This window comes from Cyprinus carpio, chromosome B24 (assembly GCF_018340385.1).
Source record: "Cyprinus carpio isolate SPL01 chromosome B24, ASM1834038v1, whole genome shotgun sequence".
Lineage (NCBI taxonomy): Eukaryota > Metazoa > Chordata > Actinopteri > Cypriniformes > Cyprinidae > Cyprinus > Cyprinus carpio.
This window is the reverse complement of record NC_056620.1, coordinates 17,872,672-17,895,058: the sequence shown is the minus strand read 5'-3', so window position 1 is coordinate 17,895,058 and position 22,387 is coordinate 17,872,672. Positions and strand designations below refer to the sequence as shown.

Here is a 22,387-nt window from a genome sequence, read left to right as displayed (position 1 = left end):
CAGACAAAAGCAGTGAAGAGAGCAAACTAAAGCCAGAGTCCCCACCTCATCAGGCCCTTTGGGTTTCCCTTCACCCTACGATAGCTGTGTAATTAAAATATAATGCTGAATTCACCCCCTGAAATTTCTGAATTAATGTCAGTAATGGTTTGATGTTTATACACAGAAACACTTTTATTTATCAACAATGCATTGATTAAAAAAAGTGACCGTAAGGGCAATAACAATTTAAATAAATGATAACTTTCTATTAATCAAATAATTATTTTTTTATTAATTAATATATAAATATAAATATTTTCTATATAAACATATTAATTAAAAATATATTAGTGTATATAAATATTATATATATATATATATATATATATATATATATATATGCTTCAAAAGATTGGGGTCTTTTTTTTTAAGAAATAATACTTTTTATTTATCAACGATGCATTGAAGAAACAGTTAAGGCATTTACATTGTTTTAACAAATATCTTAAATAAATGATGTTCTTCTGAACTTTCTAGTCATCAAAGAATGATTTTTTGTTGAACTATATATATATATATTATATATATATATATTATAATATATATATATATATATATATATATATATATATATAATATATATATATATATATAAATATATATATATATAGTTAAAGTTTGGGGTCTGTAAAATTTTTAATGAAGATACATTAAAGTCAGTAATGTTGTAAAATATTATTGCAATATTGCAATGTCAAATTTATTTATTTTTTTTAAATGTAGTTTTATAGTATATAATTATATTTTAAATTATATATCTAAATATATAAAATTCTGACATTTTTTATTTCAAAATCAGCATGGAAGATGCAAACAGTAGTTAGTGCATTCTCTTAGGCCTACAGAAGTACAGGTTTACACAGGGCAGGTTTGAAACATGAAACGTGGAAGTGCAAGTTTGAGGAAGCCACAAAGGCAAGCATGTTTCTCACGCACTGCATCAATCAGACAGTTGGTTCATGGGTTTCTTCCGTTTAACGCGCGTGCTTTTGAGAAGAGTGGAAGGAAATGGCAACAGATGTTTGGCAGGGCCTCAAAACTTTATTTAGATATCAAGAGGTGTCAGTGAGAATTACGTATGCAAGGTTTCATTATCAAACAGTGCAGTTATCTAGATTACAGAATGCATATAATGCACTTGAGCCCTCTTATTTTTACCCAGTTGTGTGTATCTGGTTTGATGCAAAATCACCAGTGAGCGGTTATTTCACACTGTCATTGCAATGCCAGATAATCACTGTCTCATCATTAGGTTGGAGGGGGAAGCACAAACGCTGACGCCCACTCTTTGGGCAGATAGTTTCCGAGAAATGACGCCCGCTGGGGAAATGAGGAAATGGGATGAAGGAAGGAAATGAAACTAAACGTCCTCTAAAGACCCTTGACTGTGCCGTGGTGAAACATCAGAACCTCCAGTGGCTCAGATCTGTCTCTTTTTTTCAGTGGAACCACGAGCAACAAGCTCCTGTCTGAACACTGTCTCAGTTTTTTACTTCTTACTGTAATACGATGTGATTTTTTAAATGTGCATGAAAGATCCTGGGCTGTTTTTCAAGTGTACACTTGAATTTTTTATGCATTATCTGTTGAGAATGGCTTTGAATAATACACGTATACTGTATATTACATAGACACTCTGTTAAAAGCTCCTTTTGGGAAGAGGTCAGAGACTGGTCACAGCAGCATACTGTATGTGTGTGTTTGAACATTTGAAACACCCATTAGTTTTAGTTATGGTGCAGCTCCAAGGTTGTTTTTGTAGTTCTCTGTGTCAGAGTGTGGATTTGTACATTTCAGACTGGGACTGGTTGCACTGGTTTCCAGCAATCCACTGATTTGATCAAGCATACAGGGGAATAACTAGACATTTGCATTTTGTGAAGGAAATATGAGTGCGGTTGTTCATGCAAAAGTTGTTGATGTTAGCATAGTTGTCAAGGCCTTTCTATGCAGTTTCAGATGTGTCAGTGAGCTGCGCGATTAATCAAAATAAAACCAAAACTGCGATATGTCTCAGTGTGAGTATCAAATTACAAAGGCTGCGATTTAATTACATAAATATTTGCACTGCATAAATCATAGGGAAGCGCAGCACTGTAATCTTTTACACATGAGCAGCTCATGTTCTAGTGTTTTCAGTCTTTCAAAGTGCTTGGTTCACAGTAAATGTTGCTCCACACAAACTCATCTCATGCATGTGCTGTTATTTCAGCTTATGATATGAAAATAAGAATATTGGCATTGCACAATTGCACTGTAAAAATACACTATTATTATTTTATTTCTTTTACAAATGCTTGATTGTTTTTATTTTACCTTGAAATTGTATATATTACATATTAGTATTATATTAATTTGATATAATACATTAATATATAATATTAAATTACATTTACATGTTATTTTGTTTAATATTTTTTTTATAATATTAATAATTTTATTGCGCTGTAAAATATAATTTTTCTTAAACGCTTGATTTGTTTGTTTTACAGTGAAATATTACAAATTAATATTATATATTAACATTACATTAATTTAGTCTAATATTTGTATTTTAATTATATTATAAAATAATAATTGAATAAAACAGTAATAATTCACTTCTTCACTTTTTAAAATGTATTCAATTATTTTTTTGCATTTTAAATGTAAATTGCAAATAATAATAATAATAATAATAATAATAATAATAATAATAAATGAACATAATTTTTTTTTTTTTCAAAATTGCATTATTTCCCCAAATCGTGCAGCCCTAATTGTTTGCTGCTGCCTTTTATGGCATTTCTACATGGTTTCTGGTGTTCTGAGTGGTTATGTACTGGTTAGCGCATAAGCATGTTATCTGAGGCCTTATTTGTGTCAGTAGCACATATTGTGCAGAGAAACAAACAAAAATACAATAAATATACTACATATCCCCAACACAAACCAAGTTCATTAGTAACGGTGAAAGTCACTACATCACGATACAGCAAAAAAAAAAAAAAAAAAAAAAAATAATAATAATAAATAAAAAAATAAAACCTATGCAGAAACAGCATGTCATGCATATTAATGCACATTTTCAGGGTGCACAAATCTTTGCAAGGTCTATTAAGTCCAGCCAAATCTCTCTCTCTCTCTCTCTCTCTCTCTCTCTCTCTCTCTTTCTCTGTGCATGTCTTTGAGACTGACCTTTCCTTCTGTCACCAAGGTAACATGCTCTACTGTAAATGGTTGGGAATCAGGAGGAATAAAGATAATCTCTAAAGACAGTGTGAATCACACATTTACAGTTCATCTTTTGAACTGCACAGATGGATTTTTGCACAGTAATGTGCTAATTATGCTGGTCACCAAGGGATACACGCACGCATTAGGATTTGTAAATGAAGGCAGATATTTCCATGTTCAGGCAGAGCTATTTTGTTGCAGAAAATCCATGATTATTATGTTTTGAAAACCTACTCAGCCCCTCTTATGAGATTTGAATTGTATTCTGAAAATTCTAAAAGCATTTACCGTCTGCACTGATGACATTAAACTGAACAGAGACGGTCATTAATGATTAGATTTAATTGTAGTATTCAATTGTGCATCCTTTTAAGTGGCCAATAAAAACAGCGATATCCTTCTCAATGCTCACATGGCAAAATGGCCTTTTTGATGACACGTAGATGATGATCAATCAGTGGTGCTCTTGTAAATGCATGCACACATCCTGCAGCAGTGCAGCAGCCTTTACTTCAGACCTTCACTGGAGCAATGACATCACAGCGCACAATGAAATTAGCATTATCTTGTCTCAGTCGGGTTAAAAATAGCCCATAAATGGTAGCTTTAAAAATGCGGTGGCACTGGTAGAATTTCACCAGGATGCCAGTGAAGCACTAATATCAAATTGCATTTGAAAGTGCTGATGTATCTGTAAAGTGAAGCTCCTGAGATAAAATAAGAGAACTGATGATATGAGTGCTGTTAAAGTGCATTCAGACACATTCTGACAAGACATATCAAATGGATTGTCATGGATGACAATTTTGAACTCTTGGTGAATCGAACAATCCTGCTGCTTCTCTTAGAAGTACATTACACAAGTATACAAACACAACTTGACATGTGCCTTGAAGCGAGGATCAGATTTGTAGTCTGGTTTCTAGAGGAAAAAAATCATTTGAGGGAGTTATAGATACACTGTAAAAAATGTTTGCAATTTTAATAAAAAAAAAAAGCAGTGTTAATATGTTTGTAAATGTACATTGTATATACATTAAAGTGTGCATGAGCATGTGAAACGTTTCTTGTGAGCACACAAAAGTCCCTTTAGGGGTACTGTAGTTTTCAACCAATTTTGTATGAAAAAAATACAGTTGATAATGCTTTTGAACTATTTGTTTCTCCAGAATGGAAAGCTCATGATGATGCATTGTGGGAGACCTTGTACTGTAATCTGTTATACACTGCACATTTTTTTAATTAGTTGCCTTCTGTGGATACAGAAGATCTGCATAGAGTATACATGCAATGCAGCAGAACATGAATGGTATGATAGTATGCTACTCCAAACATACAGCCTCATGTTTGTAGGAGCACAGGCTGTTTGATACTGAGTCTGACCATCAGATCTCTCTCACATTGTCCTGACGGTTCATTTCTCCCAGTTTGGTGTGCAGTAACCCGTGTGCAGTGCCCTGTGAAGGGCAATTCACCACAGTTCTGCTAGTGATGACAATTTAGCCACCAGCCAGTGTTTATCCTCTGCCCCTCCTGTCCGTTTTACACAGCGTGATGTGATGATGAGCATCCATCCTTAATAAGAACAATCAGTTGTTGCATTGGAAATATGCTAAGAAAATCAATAGAATGCATGCAACCAAGGTCAACATCGATTTCTCTGGGGTTCAGAAATATTGCTTTGTTCATCACCAAACTGCTATGAGACAATGTTAAGCACATCTGACCATGCATAATATAGAGAATATAGATCATCTAATATGTAAGACTCAAAAATGTAAGTTTAACCTTTAACTTAGCTGGAAATATTTAAAGGTCTGACCTTGCATACGGATTTGGGATGGAACAGGAACAGTTTTCCTGGAGCTGTCAGGGGTACGATGCTGATAGTTCATACAGTAGATCAGGTCTTGTGTGTTTTGAACTTGCACCATTTAAGCTACTATCTATCTATCTATCTATCTATCTATCTATCTATCTATCTATCTATCTATCTATCTATCTATCTATCTATCTATCTGTCTGTCTGTCTGTCTGTCTGTCTGTCTGTCTGTCTGTCTGTATGTCTGTCTGTCTGTCTGTCTATCTGTCTGTCTGTCTGTCTGTCTGTCTGTCTATCTATCTGTCTGTCTGTCTGTCTGTCATTATCCATCCATCCATCCATCCTAACTATATGTCCAGGTTTTTAAAAATTTGATTTTATATTTAAAAGAATTTATTTGGAATTCAGACCATTATAATTTATTTTACCCATCAATTCTGTTTTGTTTTCAAATTCATAAATTTGTTTTAGATTCAATTCTAAATGGTGCATAAACTCACTACCACAGCACCACACCACACTATTGTTGTTAGCATTGATAGCACTAAATGGAGATTTCATCAGACTGTTTAAAGTGGCTTTGGAGAGCATTTAAAGACTACATTTACAATTCATAAAACCATTGCAACCTATATAACAGATGTCAGATAAATCTAGCTCATAAATGTATTGAATAAAGCATATTTTATGGAGAATGCTTCAGTGCTAGCATGCCCTGCTGACTGTTGAGTTGATGCTCTGGGTCACCCTCTACCCACTGTGCTCTCTTGCACACAGTTTTAATAAAGCATCTTTGCAGATCCATGCTTATCTTTGATAAGACAGCTTGTTTAGCTGTCTGCTCGGTTAAACCAAGTGTAAAAGCTGCACATGGCTTACAGCTGGTGCTCTCTACACAGGGCGTAACACTGTAAAAGTGTCTGAAGCCATTGATTTACAACACCTTTGACTTCCTATTTCTTCTAAATGAGGTTTTTGGTACTTTTGGAACCACTGCTGTTAAGAGGATATCAGGACTCAGACTCAATTTCAATGAATCATTTTAAGACTTCATTATCTTAAAAGCCTTACAGTTGTGAACACCTTTGGACTTTAAAGTAGCCATATTGTACTCTTTTTATAGCTTTTTATTATAAGTCCAGGTTTCTTGCACTAAAAAAGTTGTATTGTGCTGTAGTTACATTCTCTTTCTGATACTTAAACAGAGTCTTTAAGCTACTGTACTGTACTTTGAAGACATCCATTATGATTAGCAAACCTCTTTTTATGTGGAAACTTTCAGTGTAATTCAGTCTTTCAAGTTTGGGCCTAATTGCTGAACATTAAAAACAATGGTTATGATGTGAAAATACTCTCAAGATTTCTGACCAACCAATTTTTTTTTTTTTTTTTTTTTTTGGCTTAGTGTCCATAAATGGTCTTAATGGATCTGTACGCATGATTCAATATGAATGATTCAGTCGTAGATAGATAGATAGATAGATAGATAGATAGATAGATAGATAGATAGATAGATAGATAGTAATTCTAGTGATTTTAAGCAATTAATAATACAGTATTTAGGAAACAATTCTTCTCTTCTCTCTCTCTCTCTCTCTCTCTCTCTCTCTATAATTAAATTGTGGAAAAAAATCACAGTAAATTATTTTTATTTGATTTATTTAATATTATTTATAAAATTCATTTTATTACATTTTATTATTTTTTTTAGAAATTTATTTTATTTTATAGCAAATTTTGTTCATATTTACTGTATGTATAAAATATTATTCTTGCTTGATGCAATAAATGAAAAAAAAAATCATATGTATATATCATATTATATTCAAAAGCATATACAAAAGAGAAATGTGTTCATATTGCAAGGATGGAAGCAATGTCTGTCTTTGACTTTGAGTTCTTGCTTTGTTATCTTTGTTAATATTTGGAGTTTAATTAGGCAGGATTAGTTTTGCTGAAAACAATATGACATGCACCTGAAAGCTGATACTCATGCAATGTAATAATGCAAAATAAGAACCGGTTCTCGATTCCCAAACGTAATCTACGTAGTATGACACTCTCATATCTCAAAACCAGCAAGAAATAAATCCATAAATTTTTTATGGCATGTCCCCTTTAAACCAGAATCAGTATCTCCAAAGCCATCCCCGCTATCTGTTTCACACATGCTATTTATTATGAATGAAATGCTATACATTCAGTATTAGTCTCAGTATGCCCTTCAGGAGAAGTAGGAAAAGACATTTGTGAGTCTCCCGCAGCGATCCAGCAGTGCAGTAGTGGATGGAATAGCAGTTTTCCTTCAAAGCCGTGTTTGGTTGAGGAGAGCTTCTCTCCAATAAAACCCACGGGGTCCGAAGCGGCTGTAATGCACAAAACAGCACTGAAAGTATCTACAGACACATCATGTGTTAAACATTCGCCCCTCTTCGACTTCCCCTCTGTTTCTGTCTAGCTTCCTCCAAAGCCTGCAGGACTCCTAAAGACTCCAGGGCAAGTGTGAGATATGCCTTTCCGATAATTTGTTGAAAAGAGTTCCTTGCTAAACATTTGCTTGTCTTATCTGTGCATAAGTGCGGCCCTAGGCCTCTGGTGGAGTCATTTGTAGAGAGGGAATGGGAACTGAGAGGCGGTGCGTGTGACGCTTTTGATCTGCAAGCTTCTCCCAGATAAGACTTATTAGTTAGAAAAAGCTGTCCTTATGGATTTGCCAGGCTGATGTTTTCTACACATCAGTATGCCAGAGGACGAGTCTGATTTCAGATTGAGGGTTCACGGAGGTTACAGTTTCACATTATAACACGAGCACTTTCTGTTTCAAGAAATCACAGGTGCAGCGGTCGCATATAAAACAGAGACTCTTGATATAATTCACTTCCTCTTGTTGCTTAAGATAGAAACATGGCATTTGAGCAAGATGCAAGTCTTTTTCAAGAGCTTGACAGGCGACGTACGGCCACCGACAGATGGAGGGTGATAATATAACTGGTAGATACAGACACATTCTTGTGAACGTGCCCGGCGAGAGGGCAAAGGTGCTGATCTGTGGACCATAACAGGACATCCATTAAGATTCTAATCATTGTTTTCTGGGTTGTTGTGTGAACACATTGCTGCACTGTTGATGCAAATTTCCTGTGTCTGTTGTCACTTTAGCATTTTGCACATACTGGGAAAGGAAATTACAGCTCATAACTTTACAAAACTGTCATTTTTTTCTTCTTTTATAGGAAATGTGCGAGATTCATTTCCAGTAATTTAAGTGCAGGCTACTAACTATTGTACTGATTAGTGTGTTGATTTATTAACAATACAGAATATAAATTTTACAAACAAAATTAATAATTATGTTTATTTCATTGAATGAATGAATTTGTTTTATTAATAATTGTAAAATATTAATTTATTTTTGTTAACATTTTTAATAATAAAAAAAACTAAAAATAGTAATTGATCATTTGAATAATTGTAAAATAAAAATGATTAGTTCTGAATAAATAATTTAAACACATGCACACACACACACACACACACACACACACACACACACACACACACACACACACACACACATATATAAATATATATATGAAGAGTTTAACAGATAACTCAAAAATCATGTTTTTTTATTGTTATCATGTTTGTGTTGTGTTAGTTAGCTGTATTTTCAAATATCCTAAAACTATCCAAAATAAAATATAATTCTCAATAAAAAAATAAAACATCAATGAAACATTAAATTGATCAAAATATCCATTAAATCAAATTAACTCTTTATATAATATTAACCAGCTAACAGATGTGGTTTGTATCTGTTTTATTTTGGTTGGTTTAATTTGACCATATTTTAAGCAAAACTGACAACAATATTGCAAGCATAATGCAGAATAGTACTGCTTTAATTTCACTGCCATTACTGACTATTACTGACTTTCACTCAAATAACCACAAGGACTCAATTCTTTAGAATGATTCAGTTATATTATGGTTTTTTGGTAACTTGCAGTTACCGTGGAGTTTTGTGGTTGAACAGCATGCTCTGCTGATGAGATCTTGGATCTAGAGTTCTGATAAAGTATCTGTTTTGTAACAGAGCTGCGGTCATGAGTCAACACAGGTGTCTGTTTAATATGACAGCTCGTGTTGGAGACTCGTCTCATTTCACTCCATAAATGAATGCGTTTGGATGTACGCCACTCTTTTGCTCTTTGGTAAACTCATTAATCAGGATTCGCTGAAAGTATGATGCAAGCTTGTCTGCATTTTAGTCTTGGTTTCCAATATGTTTTTTTAGTTATAGTTCCCATATGCCTTCATGTTTAATTGAATTTAGGAATGTTTAAAAATAATAGGTCATATATTATGTAGTATTATATAATTATATTACATTATGCAATCAGTATTAAGCTATATACTAATGAGTGACTTCTACTTTGGAAAGGTAATTTTTAAAGTGAATTTTTGTAAGCAATTTTTTCAAAGAATGTAGGCATTTTGCTAAGTTGCAAACGTGGCTTCTCAAAACTCAAGTGATGTCTCTTCCTCTTCTTTATTTTATTTAAAGTAATTATTATTATGTTTGATTGTTGAATATATAATTTCTAAGATGGGAAAGAATCCAGTTTTCATGAAAACTAATGTCTTTGTATTAATATAGTGTAAATGGGATATACTTTATGACTTTATCTTATCATGACACATTTGGTGTTGTAAAAAATCAAACCATTTTTTAAAATTATTTTCTGTTTAAAAAATATTTTTCATGAGCATGTATATGACAATGTGTGAGCCTTATATGAGCATGTAAATATGTATATACTTTAAAATATTTATAAAAAGTATCTTCAAATAATATTTTTGTTAGATTAAATTTAGAATTATTTTTTAATAAATATTCAAGTGTCGTGAACACTTGACACTTCAATATGAATATTAATATAAGAAATTGGTTAAATATGAAATATTCTTCTTTAATATAAAATATGCCTTTTATTTCTGTTTAGTTTCTCTGCTTGAAGAACATCAGGACATTTTTGCACGCCTGCTCAGAGATATTCGGCATGAAGAAGAGCGAGCTGTTTGAGGCTTTCGATTTGTTTGACGTTCGAGATTTTGGAAAGGTAAGATGAAATTTCACTTTCAACTCTCTTGTTTGAAACACATTCACTTTGCACTTATCCTATAATCCACTGACATATTTACTTGTCCTGTTTGCAAGCACACTCAAGCTGGCATTATTTGAATTGTTCTTGTGCCACAGTCATCCTTCAGAGTTTATGGTGTCGCATCAGTCACAGATGTGGTTGTGTTTAAATTCCTGACATTAGCCTGTGAGCTGGCTGTGTTTTTATGGTGTTGTGTCTCAGTTGATTATGTTCAGAGATGCTGAGCTCTTTGTTGGCTGTCTGCTGCAATAAAGTCTCAGTGTCTGCATCTCATCCTGCTGGTAATTTAATCCACTTTTCGGTATGTTTAATTAAAGATCAGTGGAAGACAGCAGGGGAAGTGGTCGCCCTCTGTGAGGGTGTGGCGTGATTTTCTGGATGTAATACATCTTCAAATTAGTTACATGCTTGTTGGACTGATTGAATGCAGTCATATGTGTTTAGACTTCAAACTCGTCTGTTTTTAACCTTGAATTGTGTATTAGTCAGCGTTGTGACCCAGACAGATGTATTGCCCCAGGCCTGATACTGATCAATACAGCCAAGAGCCACTAAACCCCAAAGGGTGTCCTAATGCAAACTCAGCAACCTGTCAGTTCTGTCTCACCTGCTGTGAAATGTGAGCGGTAGACAGTAAATGAGTTGTGTGATGCTGTGAGAGATCATGTAATATTCCTCCCCAAGGAAGCAAACAAGTAAACAGCAAGCCATCAGATTTACTGTAGCGGGGTTTGATGTGGCTCTTGTCAAACAAAATGGAAATAGACAGAATAAATCTAGATTTAATATTATCTCATATGTTGTAGCTGTGCACAAAAACAGTATTATAATAACATTTACATATATATAAATATCAATCCATTAATCGCATCTAAAATATATAAATATTTACATATATATATATATATATATATATATATATATATAAGTGCTTTCAATCCATTAATCGCATCTAAAATAAGTTTTTTGTTTACATAATATATGTATGTACATAATATAATTATTATGTATATATAAAATACACACATACAGTATATATATTTTGAAAAAAATTATATGTATATACATTTATATATTTATATTATTATATTTTAGATTATATATATATATATATATATATATATATATATATATATATATATATTTAATACATATTTGTTTGTATTTAATAACAAATTTTTCATAAATATATACATGCATGTGTTTGTATTTATATATACTTAATATATATACGCAGTACACACACACACACACACACACACACACACACACACACACACACACACACACACACACACATATATATTATACACGTGTATAATGAATTATTTCATTCATTTAATTTTAATCTCTGTAATTCAAACATTTTGGATTACTTAAAATATTCGTATATCTAAAAAAAAAATCTCACTCAGATATAAACCTTTCTGAAAAATAAGTTATGTTGATATGATCATAAAGTGCTTGCTGCACCATAAAATGCAACTCCTGCTGTGTCCATACTGAGCACAGACTGCTAATGGAGTGACAAAATCGACCATTTGAGTGAACTGTCACTCATGTTAGGGCCACACCTCCCCATTTATCCTAGTATGCTTTAAAAAAAGATGTGCCTTCATTGTTAAATCAAATGTGCTTCTTAGAAGCTTTGAAAAGCTGAAGTAAGCACTAATATGTCTTTTTCCAAAGAAATGTTGTATGTCTTTGTTGTGCATGGAAAGGGCTCATGTGTGCTTGACCCTTCTCTTATATAAAGTGCAGTGTTTAGTCGGTTTTAGTCGGTTTAGTTCACTGTCAGACGTGTATCAGAGCTCATGTCGTGTGATTTGTCCACAGCTGTCTGCTGTACTCGCACATCTGTTGATTTTCTTATCTCATACAGTCTCTGTGTATGTATTCATAAGCACAGAAGGGGAAAGTGTTCACACACACATTTACACACGGGCATACACTCAGCCCTCTGTAGAACGCACAGAGAAGACATCACCAATTTTTTCCACATGACTGGCAAAACATCTGTTTCATTCATCTGACACTCGCTACGGGCAACTCTGCCAACACTTGTTTTATCACAAGGACACAAATGTTCTGAAAGCATTTTTAAAGGGACATTTGGAATAACGTAGCACAGCTATAGTATGTCACAAAAATTATTATTTTTAATTAAATGTATTTGTAAATGTACAAATGGAATCAAATTCATTAAAACACATAATGTATGAAATAAAATAAATATATACTTAAAATAGGCTTGAAAAACATTTTTTTGTTTAGGGCATTTTAAATATTGTGGATGTACATGGTACTTAAGTACAAATATTAATATAAAAATATGTGTCTTTAATATAAAATTCATTGCATTTGCATTCTAATCAGATGCATTTAAAATGTGAAAAATAAAATGATTTATGATTATTTTCTTCTTTGTGCTGTTGATGCAGTGGTGTTGGCGTCGCCTGTTGTGATGACGTATTTCTCACTGACTGATAGATAGTAATGATTGCTCTCCAGTAATAAGCTTTTGAGCTGCAGGGCTGTGAGCTTGACCGATGTGTCTATATGTTTACAGCCATAGTGACAGCTTAACTAAATCAATTCATTCATAAACCTCCTGCTTTCTTATTCATCCATCTCTAATCTATCGCTCTCTGTCTCATCTATTCATCTGATGCATCTTATTTGCCAATCAGAGCAGAAACTTAATAACTCTTTAATGAATAATTAATTAGAACATATTATTTCAGCAATATATATATATATATATATATATATATATATATATATATATATATATATATATATATATATATATATATATATATATATATATATATATACCCTGCTGTCCTAGTGAGCATTTTGCTGTCCAATGGTCATTTCTTAACTTTGCAACTTATTAGTTAATTTGACTTTAAAAAAATAGTATTCAGTTTTAGATAACTCTGCAATGCAAACCATGTTTTGCTGCTACTCCTTATCTAGCTCAAAAACATTAGAAAGTTAGTATTTGTTTCATGAAGAAAATTATTTGGACAAGATTAGATTTTTAGGCACTTACATTTGATGTCATAGCTGATAGTTTGCTTACATCATTACACTTGATGTGTCATGTCCCATGATGTTATTGATACATCAGTCATGTGATTCTATCATCAGCACTTCTGTTCTATTCTGAGCCACATTCTTCTGAAAAACCAAGGGAAATAAGTTCAAATGTGACATATTAGATATTTGCTTCTGCATTTTAGTGCACAGGCTGACTTGGCATCTTAGACCCATTGAATACAGATGGGTGAAGTTCACCTAAATGTTAGTTAGTTCAGTAAACCTTGAGCTGGTGTGGTGAAGTCACAGAAATTCCTAAGAAATTGTCGGAAGAGTCATCATGGGTTCTAGTAAACATTGTTGCTTATAAACCGTCACTGTTACTGAAGTGAAGATGGATCATATTTAGCACCATAAATGATAAGATCTATGAGTTTTACAAATGTCAAGTGCCCGTGGGCTTTGGAGGAGAGAGAAAAAGATCAGAAGGCCAGAAAATCATTTAGAAGGACACAAAGTGCAGAGCATCTGTCCTGCTATTGGATTTCCATAGTTAAATATATCACTGCTACTAAAGAGAAAGACAGTAATCAGTAGCTGCTCTCACATTGCCAGCTTGTCTCTCTCTCTTTATTTGTCTCTGTCTTTACTAATTTTTTATAAATATATGGATACTGAATGCAGAATTAAGCCTATAAATATACAGACATGCAAATGTGTGCAAGATGAAGTGCCCTTCAAGGCTCTTTTTTATGAGCGGATGTGGCTTTTATCGAGTATTGAGTGACAAGGTTTTTCAATAATGGATGCTAAGTGGATGTTGTTGCAGGATGTGGGGGTGGTCTGTCTGTCTGTCTGTCAAAACCTAGTAAGCTGCCTATTTTTAGGAAACCCAGGCACACTTCTGATGTGTAAGATGCTTCAGAAGTTGGCACGAAAATGATAAGCAAATAAAAGATTGTACCCTTTGCAGATAAAACAAACTCTGTGGAAAAAAAATAAGATAAATTATAATTATAAATGTATTTACAGTAGATTTTATTCAGTACTAGCGGGTGTCAAAAAACAGTTTGTGCCTGTCTGAGTATAATGTTAGCCTTGCAACAAGATGTGTTACGCTGAATGATGGTACCCAGGAATCATTGTTTAGTTGGGTGTTAGAAGCAGTTCAGGCCTGAGAGGTATAATGTTGGGATGTGTCAGAGCTCTTTGAAAGGAACTACAGCATCTGACATCTGCTGTTAGTCGAGAGTATGCAGTGATGTGAAGTGTTGGGCTCTCAGAATGAGAACACAGTGCACACACACACACACACACACCATACGAGGAGGCGTGTGTCAAGTGCTTTGACTCTCCTCGAGGGTCTTTAGAAAGACACGCATTGATGATCTCCACACTCTCGCTGAACTGTGCCGAGAAGAGGGCAATTCTAGCAGCACATATTGTATTGAATTGGGAACTAATAGGGAAGATACTGTATGAAAGTGCAACCAAATACTAATATATGTATACGTGGAAACGAAAATCAAACGTGCAAACACACATACACGCACACTGGCTTCCTCTGTGTCTATTTGTAAAACACATAGATCTATTCTATGTTTTATTCTGTAAACTATATTTTCTATTTCCTTACCCTGAACCTACCCTCAGAAAAAACTGTTTAGCATTTTTAGATAAAAAAACAAACATAATTCTTATATAATTTGTATAATTTATAAGCTGTAGGGAATCCAAGGTACACACACAAAGTAAAACTAAAAACAAATGCATTTTAATCAGCTTTTATATTAGCTGTCTCTGTTTCATATATATATATATATATATATATATATATATATATATATATATATATATATATATATATATATATATATATATATATATTAATATATATATATATATATATATATCATATATATATATATATATATATATATATATATATATATATGTATATATATGAAAGTGCAACCAAATGCAAATAAATAAATGTAGAAAATAAACATACGTATTTATTTAAATGCATTGTGCATATTTATGTGCGCAGAAGAGTCCACAAATACACGCGGTGGTTTCATCAGGCCTCTGGCAGAGCTGATCTCCTGGTTGTGTGGCTGTCTCTGTCTGTCTGTCTGTGTTTCTGTCTGCTTGGCTGTCTAACCCCAGTCACAGAGTCACATGCCCTCGAGCAGAGAGCTGTAAACTGCTGGAAATCATTCACACTTCCTCTTTCCTGACTCGTCGACCTCTTCCTACGTGGCGTTCCCTGAAGGTTGAGTTGTGAGCTTACTCATGCTTCCTGTTGTCGACTCCTGGGGCCCCTTGATGGAGGGGGAGGGTGTGTGTTTAAACACCAAACCCTTCCTGAGACCAAGACCCTTTAACACATCTACTGTCACTGGATGAAAATGGCTCTAGAAAAATTGGACTAGATTACTGTCACACTGCCTTTAATGTAATGAAAAACATATGTTTTAGTCAATATTTCTCTATATGGAACCCCGTTTCCGCCACTTAATAAAAAAAATGTAATTGTGACTTTTTATCTAACAGTTCTGTGAAAAAAAATCTGAACCACAAGATAGGAATAGAGTTGCAAGATTTAAACTCATAATTCACAATTCAGTTTTTTCCACCATGAAATACAAAATAAAAAATGTAATTACAATTTTTACTTTTTTCTCTGAGTTTACATCTTACAATCCTTTTGTTTTCTTAATTAATGTTCCAGAAACATCCTGAAAATCCGAACTGCTAAATCTGCTTGTTTTCTCTCTGATGTTTCTCACTGAGAAGATGAAAGGCAGGTGTGTGTTTTGGTGTGCAGTTCCTTGCTGTGGTCAGCGCTATTACAGATGGGGCTTTTTGCAGAGCGCGTCTAACACTCTCATCATAACCGCTGAGGGTCCTGTGTAAAGATCTGCAAACATCAAACACTTTGTAGAACTTTAGTGTCCTATTTACACATCATGTTCAAGCTGCTGCAATGTTTGATCTCTGGAAGCATGGCATTGCGAGGCTTTATACTGAAGACAGGGCTTGAAAACGAAAAAAAAAAAAAAAATTCAATCGGTTCACTCCGAGCAGAATCAATATTTTAACGTTTCTGTTCCTGCGTTCCTCTGATATTATTACCGTTCCAAAACTGGTTCGGGTGGAAGAAATACTGGTTAATAACGTTTTTTTATTTTTATTTTTATTTTCTATAATTTGCCTATTAATAATAATAAAGTACAGCATTTTCTTTACTGAAAAAGAAAAGAAAAAAAGAGATATTTGGTAACGCCAATAACATGCTGCGCTTAGTCAATACAGCAGTAGGCCACTAAAAAAAAAAAAAAACCACTTGTATAAGATTGCGTTTTGAGAGTAGAAAAAAAACAAAAACAAAAACATAAGTTGCGGCTCACGTCACATTTTATAAGCCCTATTACTTTCCGAAATAATTAAGTCTAAAATGCCTGTAGGCTAAGAGAAAATGTTTACAAACATTATAAAAACAGTTATTAGTTTCTCTCCAAAACAAATCCTTTAAAGTTTAGGCTATAAAAACGTCAATCCAAAAACAAATTAATTTAAGGTGAAGCTGATGCCTACCTCTCTCATTCTGCACGAATCCAAATGTTTCCAAATTCCCGACATATCTGGATGCTAAAATATTATTTATTATATAGTGTTTGTACTTTCATTGACATAAAACATCATCCTTCACATCGGCTTTATCAGCACAGTGAGGCGCGGTCACGCTGAACGCAACAAATTTTGTAAAATGTAGCAGTGTAACTTTTTATTTGTTTCTTTAACTATTTTATTTTGATAATGAACAGGCTTCAATATAGCAAAATTATGTTGTGTGTGCGTGTAAGGCGTCGGTGTGATGGTCATATGGTTATATAGAAGCAAGACATTATTCAAAGCTGTCAAGCTTTTGCAAAATAATTAAAACTGTAAAGTTTTTGCAAAATAAAGAAAACTACTTTCTGCTGTTTCATTTTCCTTTCCGAAAACTTTAGAACGTGTCACAATGAACCGTAATTTAGCACATTTTTTCTTTCGTTTCGTTAATCTGTCAATATGATTTAAGTGAAATATATTTAGTGTATATGTCTATATTCCTTTTTATGTAAGTTGAATTCATCTTACACTATCCTCAGATAAACTCTAAGGGCGGTGCATTGCCATTGCGACTTACCTATGATGAGTTCACAGCTGAGTGGACACTTCACTCATTAGCTTCAGCGTCACATTTGCATAGGCCATACTACTGGAATTCGTGATTGGTTGACAGCAAATTTCAAATATTAAATGGCACGATAAAATAACATTATTAACCGGTTAATGGCCATTTAAAATTTTCGATTCTGTTTGGAACTATAAAATTTGATTTCGTTTCTGGTTCTGTTCCTGTCAAAATTTCGTTCGTTTCCGATTTTCGTTTTCATATCTTGAACCGGTTCAGAGCCCTGACTGAAGGTGTCATTTTTAAAGCCTATTAGAATTTTTTTTATTTTTTTTATGTAGAGATTTTTCTATTCCAGTGCACCCCTTGAGCCATCTGTTTGGATCCCATCAGCTTCAGTGAAGCTCAAAGCTGTGTGCTTTAGAAAAGATGTCCTCCCAAGGCCTTTTAAAGAGTCCTCCAGTAAAACTTTCATGAGGGTCTTAAGCACGTGACTTAAATGCAGCCAGAAACAGATTTTTTAGGAACCGTTTTGAATCTGCAGTTCATGGATGATAATACATACACGAAATATTTTATCATAACTTCATTATAAAAACATCACATACGGAACTTCAGCCACACAGTATTTTTTTATATTGAGGGTACTGCATAAGAATGTGTTCTGATTTTTATAGTAACTTTCATTAAACTACAGTTAGTTATAAGGTGCTAGTAATGTTTAATACAACTAAAATATACACTGTAGCGTAAATTACAATAAAATATAGCAAAACCAACTTAACTAAAATATTCTTTCTGGTTACATCAATAAGCCAGTAGGTGGCAGCAAGGCTTAGAGTAAAGGCACGTTCACAGTATCTAGTAAAGATAACGATATTAGCGTCCACACTAGCGAACGATATTGTCTGTTTATTCTAAGCACAACCTCGTCTGCCGCTTGAAATTTTCCAGCTCATTATAGCAGGATGGATTCTGATTGGCTGCCAATGTTTTTATCATTCATCAGCTGAAAAAAATTGTTCTGAAAGTGATTCCAACGATATCGTTTCTCTGCGCCTTTATCGTTGAATGAAACAAGTTAGTCATTGAATCATTTACTCAACCGAACCAATTGATTTGTTCAAAAACACTGATTTATTCAGGATGAATCATTTACTCAAAACAAAGTATATTTAAAATTAAAATTTAGGTTACTCAATTTTAACGTGGTAATGAACTGTTGTTTTAAATTAATATCACACTCGTCACTGTGTTGTTGTTTTTTCCGTTTGTGATTTTGCCCCATGCATGTGCTATTGTTTATTAACCACATAATATGCTTTACTATACGTTTGTTTATGGGCTCCAAATATTGATATATGCGATTATTTGTGTTTCATAATTCAGTGAAACATGTAAGTCTTTCCTTTTTTTAAATTAACCATAAAACCTTTGTTTACACTATTGATGAATTAACATTATATGCATATAATTAGCATCACACTGTAAAAAAAAAATCCATAACAAACCAAATAATGTCCTGGCGTAAAATTACTAGTACATTGAAGAAATATTCTGTAAACTTAACAGATTAATTTACGGACATTTTCTTCAACCCTAAAACACAACACAATGCAATGCATAATTAAAAATACAGTAAAACAAATGTGAAAAAAAAAATATGGATACATATTTTTACTGGTTTCTCTTAGAGCTGTCTATCAACGACTATGGACTAGTAATCCAGGTTTCACACTGTCTGAATAAATTTAGAACGAATGTGTCTCATTTTTATCAAAAGCACAGTGATGTCATCAAAGCAGAAGCGAAGACATGACAGGTTATACACCACTCTTTTGATTCCATTTCGTCATCAGGTGACATTCAGTTGAAATTCCACTTGCTTTGCATATTTTAAATAACGTTCCTATTTTTGTCGAAGCTGAAGGATGCCGGCTCTCAGAGCACAGGAGGACTAATCCTCTCGGATGTGTGGGCAGTGTGTGAGTGTGGGAGAAGCCTTGTGCGTCCTCCATGGTTGAGGAATTACAGAGGAGTTTCAGCTGGTTGTGAAACACGAAGAAATACTGTTGCCAAGTTATCCTTTGCATGTTGTGATAAAGATCTTGAGTTTGTGAGGTTCCCTATTATGACTAACACGTGCTGTCTGATATGACATACTGTTTAAATCTGATTCACGTTACAAGAAAATTCGTTTTTCATAAAAGAAGTACAGCAATGAACTGAGATCATTATATAGGTCATTATAGCAGCTGTTTCCTCTCAAGTGGGATCCACCTGGCTTAGATCAGTGTTAGCATTGGGGTTTTCAGCAGAATATTACTCAGGACTTATTGTGAATATGGTTCCATGTGAGCACCGGTTCTGCCTGTGCAGTGTTGTTTTCATCTCCTAGAACATTGGCGTAGAGATTAGGATGAACCGGCCAAAAACTGTGGTATTGCAAACACAGTCTTAAAGGCCAGAAAGTAAATTTGTGAAGTTTATGTTCGTGAAGTTTGTTTTTGTCTTGCTAAGGAATCAAACTGCAGATGTTCAGATGAACTATTGGGAATTGAATCAGTATAAAAAGTCAAAAAAAAAAAAAGAAGTTTTTATTTCTTTTGTGGAAATCTCAAAGGAATAGATCACCCAAAATGTGCACACTCTTAGGCCATCCAAGTTAGTATAAACACCATCTAACCAAACAAAATTAACCTGTTAACTGTCACCCCGTCCCGTATACGGGACACCTACGTTTACTTCACTAAATCCTTATCTAATCATGACAAAATATGTATCGTTGGAAAGGTCTAAGACTCCTAAATAGATATTTTACCAATGTTTTTTGTTAAAAATTATGTAGGAAAAGTAATAGATTAATTTATGACAAGAGTGCACTCTCAAAAATCTACATCATAACAGGAGTTCTGACCTTGTCAAAAAAAAGTCTTCTTCGTTGCCTTTTTCTCTATCACACTTGAGAAATAATCAGAAATGATATATCAACTGAAAATGTAAAATCTCAAAATTCATCCTTTAAAACCCATTTTAAAATCAGACATTGTATTACCACGAAAATGGTACATCAATATCATGTTATAAAATGTTTTTGTTCATGAATTATGAAAATTTTAGTTTAGAAAGTGCACTTTCAAGTCTATGTTCAAAAATGTGAGTGACAGTTAAGGGGTTAAAGGAATTTAGTATAATCACTTGCTCACCAATTAATGCTCTGTAGTGAATGGGTGTCGTCAGAATTAGAGTCCAAACAGCTGATAAAAACATCACAATAACATCCAGGCCATCAGTTAATGAAATGAAAATCTGTGTGTTTGTAAGAAACAAATCTATCATTCAGGCATACTGTAACTTTAAATTGTCACTTCTGGCCAAAATACCATAATCCATAATAATGCTTCCTTCAGTGAAAAAGTCAATCCTCTGTTGTCCTCTCACATCAAAATCCACTGTATTTGTTCAGAACTGTTTATATATATATATCTGTGTTTGATCTGTGCATATTTCTCTCCTGATTCAAGATGACTTTTTTTCACTAAAGAGGCAATACTATGTAGAGGATTTGTATTTTAGTCAGAAGTTAAAAAGTCTTAATAATGGGTTTATTTATTACAAACACGCAGCTTTTTGCTTCACAAGTTTATTGTGATGCTTTATTCGGCTGTTTGGACTCTCATTCTGACGGCACCCATTCACTGCAGAGTTAGAGTGCAATTGATGTAATGCTAAATTTCTCTAAATATGAACAAAAACAAACAAACCCAACTTAACAAACAATACCCAAAAAAAAACACATTACGTAAAAAAAAAAAAAAAAAAAAAAAAAAATTGTTAGCGTGAATGAACTGTAAGACGCTTTGGATAAAAGCGTCTGCTAAATGCATAAATGTAAATGTAATGTAAATGAGTCAGTAAGTTCATTTTAATGTTATATCTATTCCATTAGATGACAGTTTTTTGTTGAAACCACACATTTTGAATGGGAGCTTTCAGTGTACGCGTTGAGGGCTGTGGACAATGAGTGTTGAAGAAAGCGGACTCTCTGTTTATGGCCTGAATATCTATAAATAGAGTTAAACAAATGAGTGTTTTTAAATATGCAAATGACTGCCAATAATGCCCCTCATTCTGGCTGGTCATGTCATTCCTCAAGTTAAAATATCTATAAGTGTATTCTGCTTTCAGCTGCCGTGGTTTTATTTATAAGGCTGTACAGATGAGTAAAATGAATAATTAATCAGCATACAAATAACAAAAAAGTGAAAGTGAAAGTGAAAGTGAAAGTCGTGACATTTGTCAAGTATGGTGACCCATACTCGAAATTGGTGCTCTGCATTTAACCCATCCAAGTGTACACACACAGCAGTGAGAAGTGAACACACCGTGAACACACACCCGGAGCAGTGGGCAGCTATAGATCCAGCGCCCGGGGAGCAACTGGGGGTTCAGTGCCTTGCTCAAGGGCACTTCAGCCATGGGTATTGAGGTGGAAGAGAGCGCTGTTCATTCACTCCCTCCCACCTACAACTCCTGCCAGCACCGAGACTCGAACCTGCGACCTTCTGGTTACAAGTCCAAATCTCTCACCGTTAGGCCACAGCTGCCCATGAAAGCACAGATGAGTAAAATGAATAATTAATCTGCATAAAAATTGTAAAAATTGTAACTAGATTAAAAATTAATTTCATTGTCATGTTATATATCTCCTCTTGATGGCATTATATTAAGCTCCAGTGATCCATAATCACTGATCTGGAATCTAAAAGTAAGGAACGCTTCAGGAACATACCTTCAGGAAAACCGCAAAGAGGGAGAGATAAGAGAGTGGCTATAAAATTCTGTGAGCCATAATGGTCTCTCAGTTGAGTCTATTTGAAACAATGCTTGTCTGCTTTTAGACAGAGACAC

General features: G+C 33.8%; 1 protein-coding gene across 1 annotated transcript in view; it reads left to right on the top strand.

Moving 5' to 3' along the window:
• LOC109051281 (guanine nucleotide exchange factor VAV3-like) overlaps window positions 1-22,387 on the top strand; it is a 63,378-nt gene that overhangs the window by 2,200 nt on the left and 38,791 nt on the right. Inside the window, exon 2 of the mRNA XM_042752400.1 lies at window positions 10,087-10,203. Coding sequence (XP_042608334.1) covers window positions 10,087-10,203 — 117 coding nt within the window. The remainder of the gene's footprint in view (window positions 1-10,086; window positions 10,204-22,387) is intronic.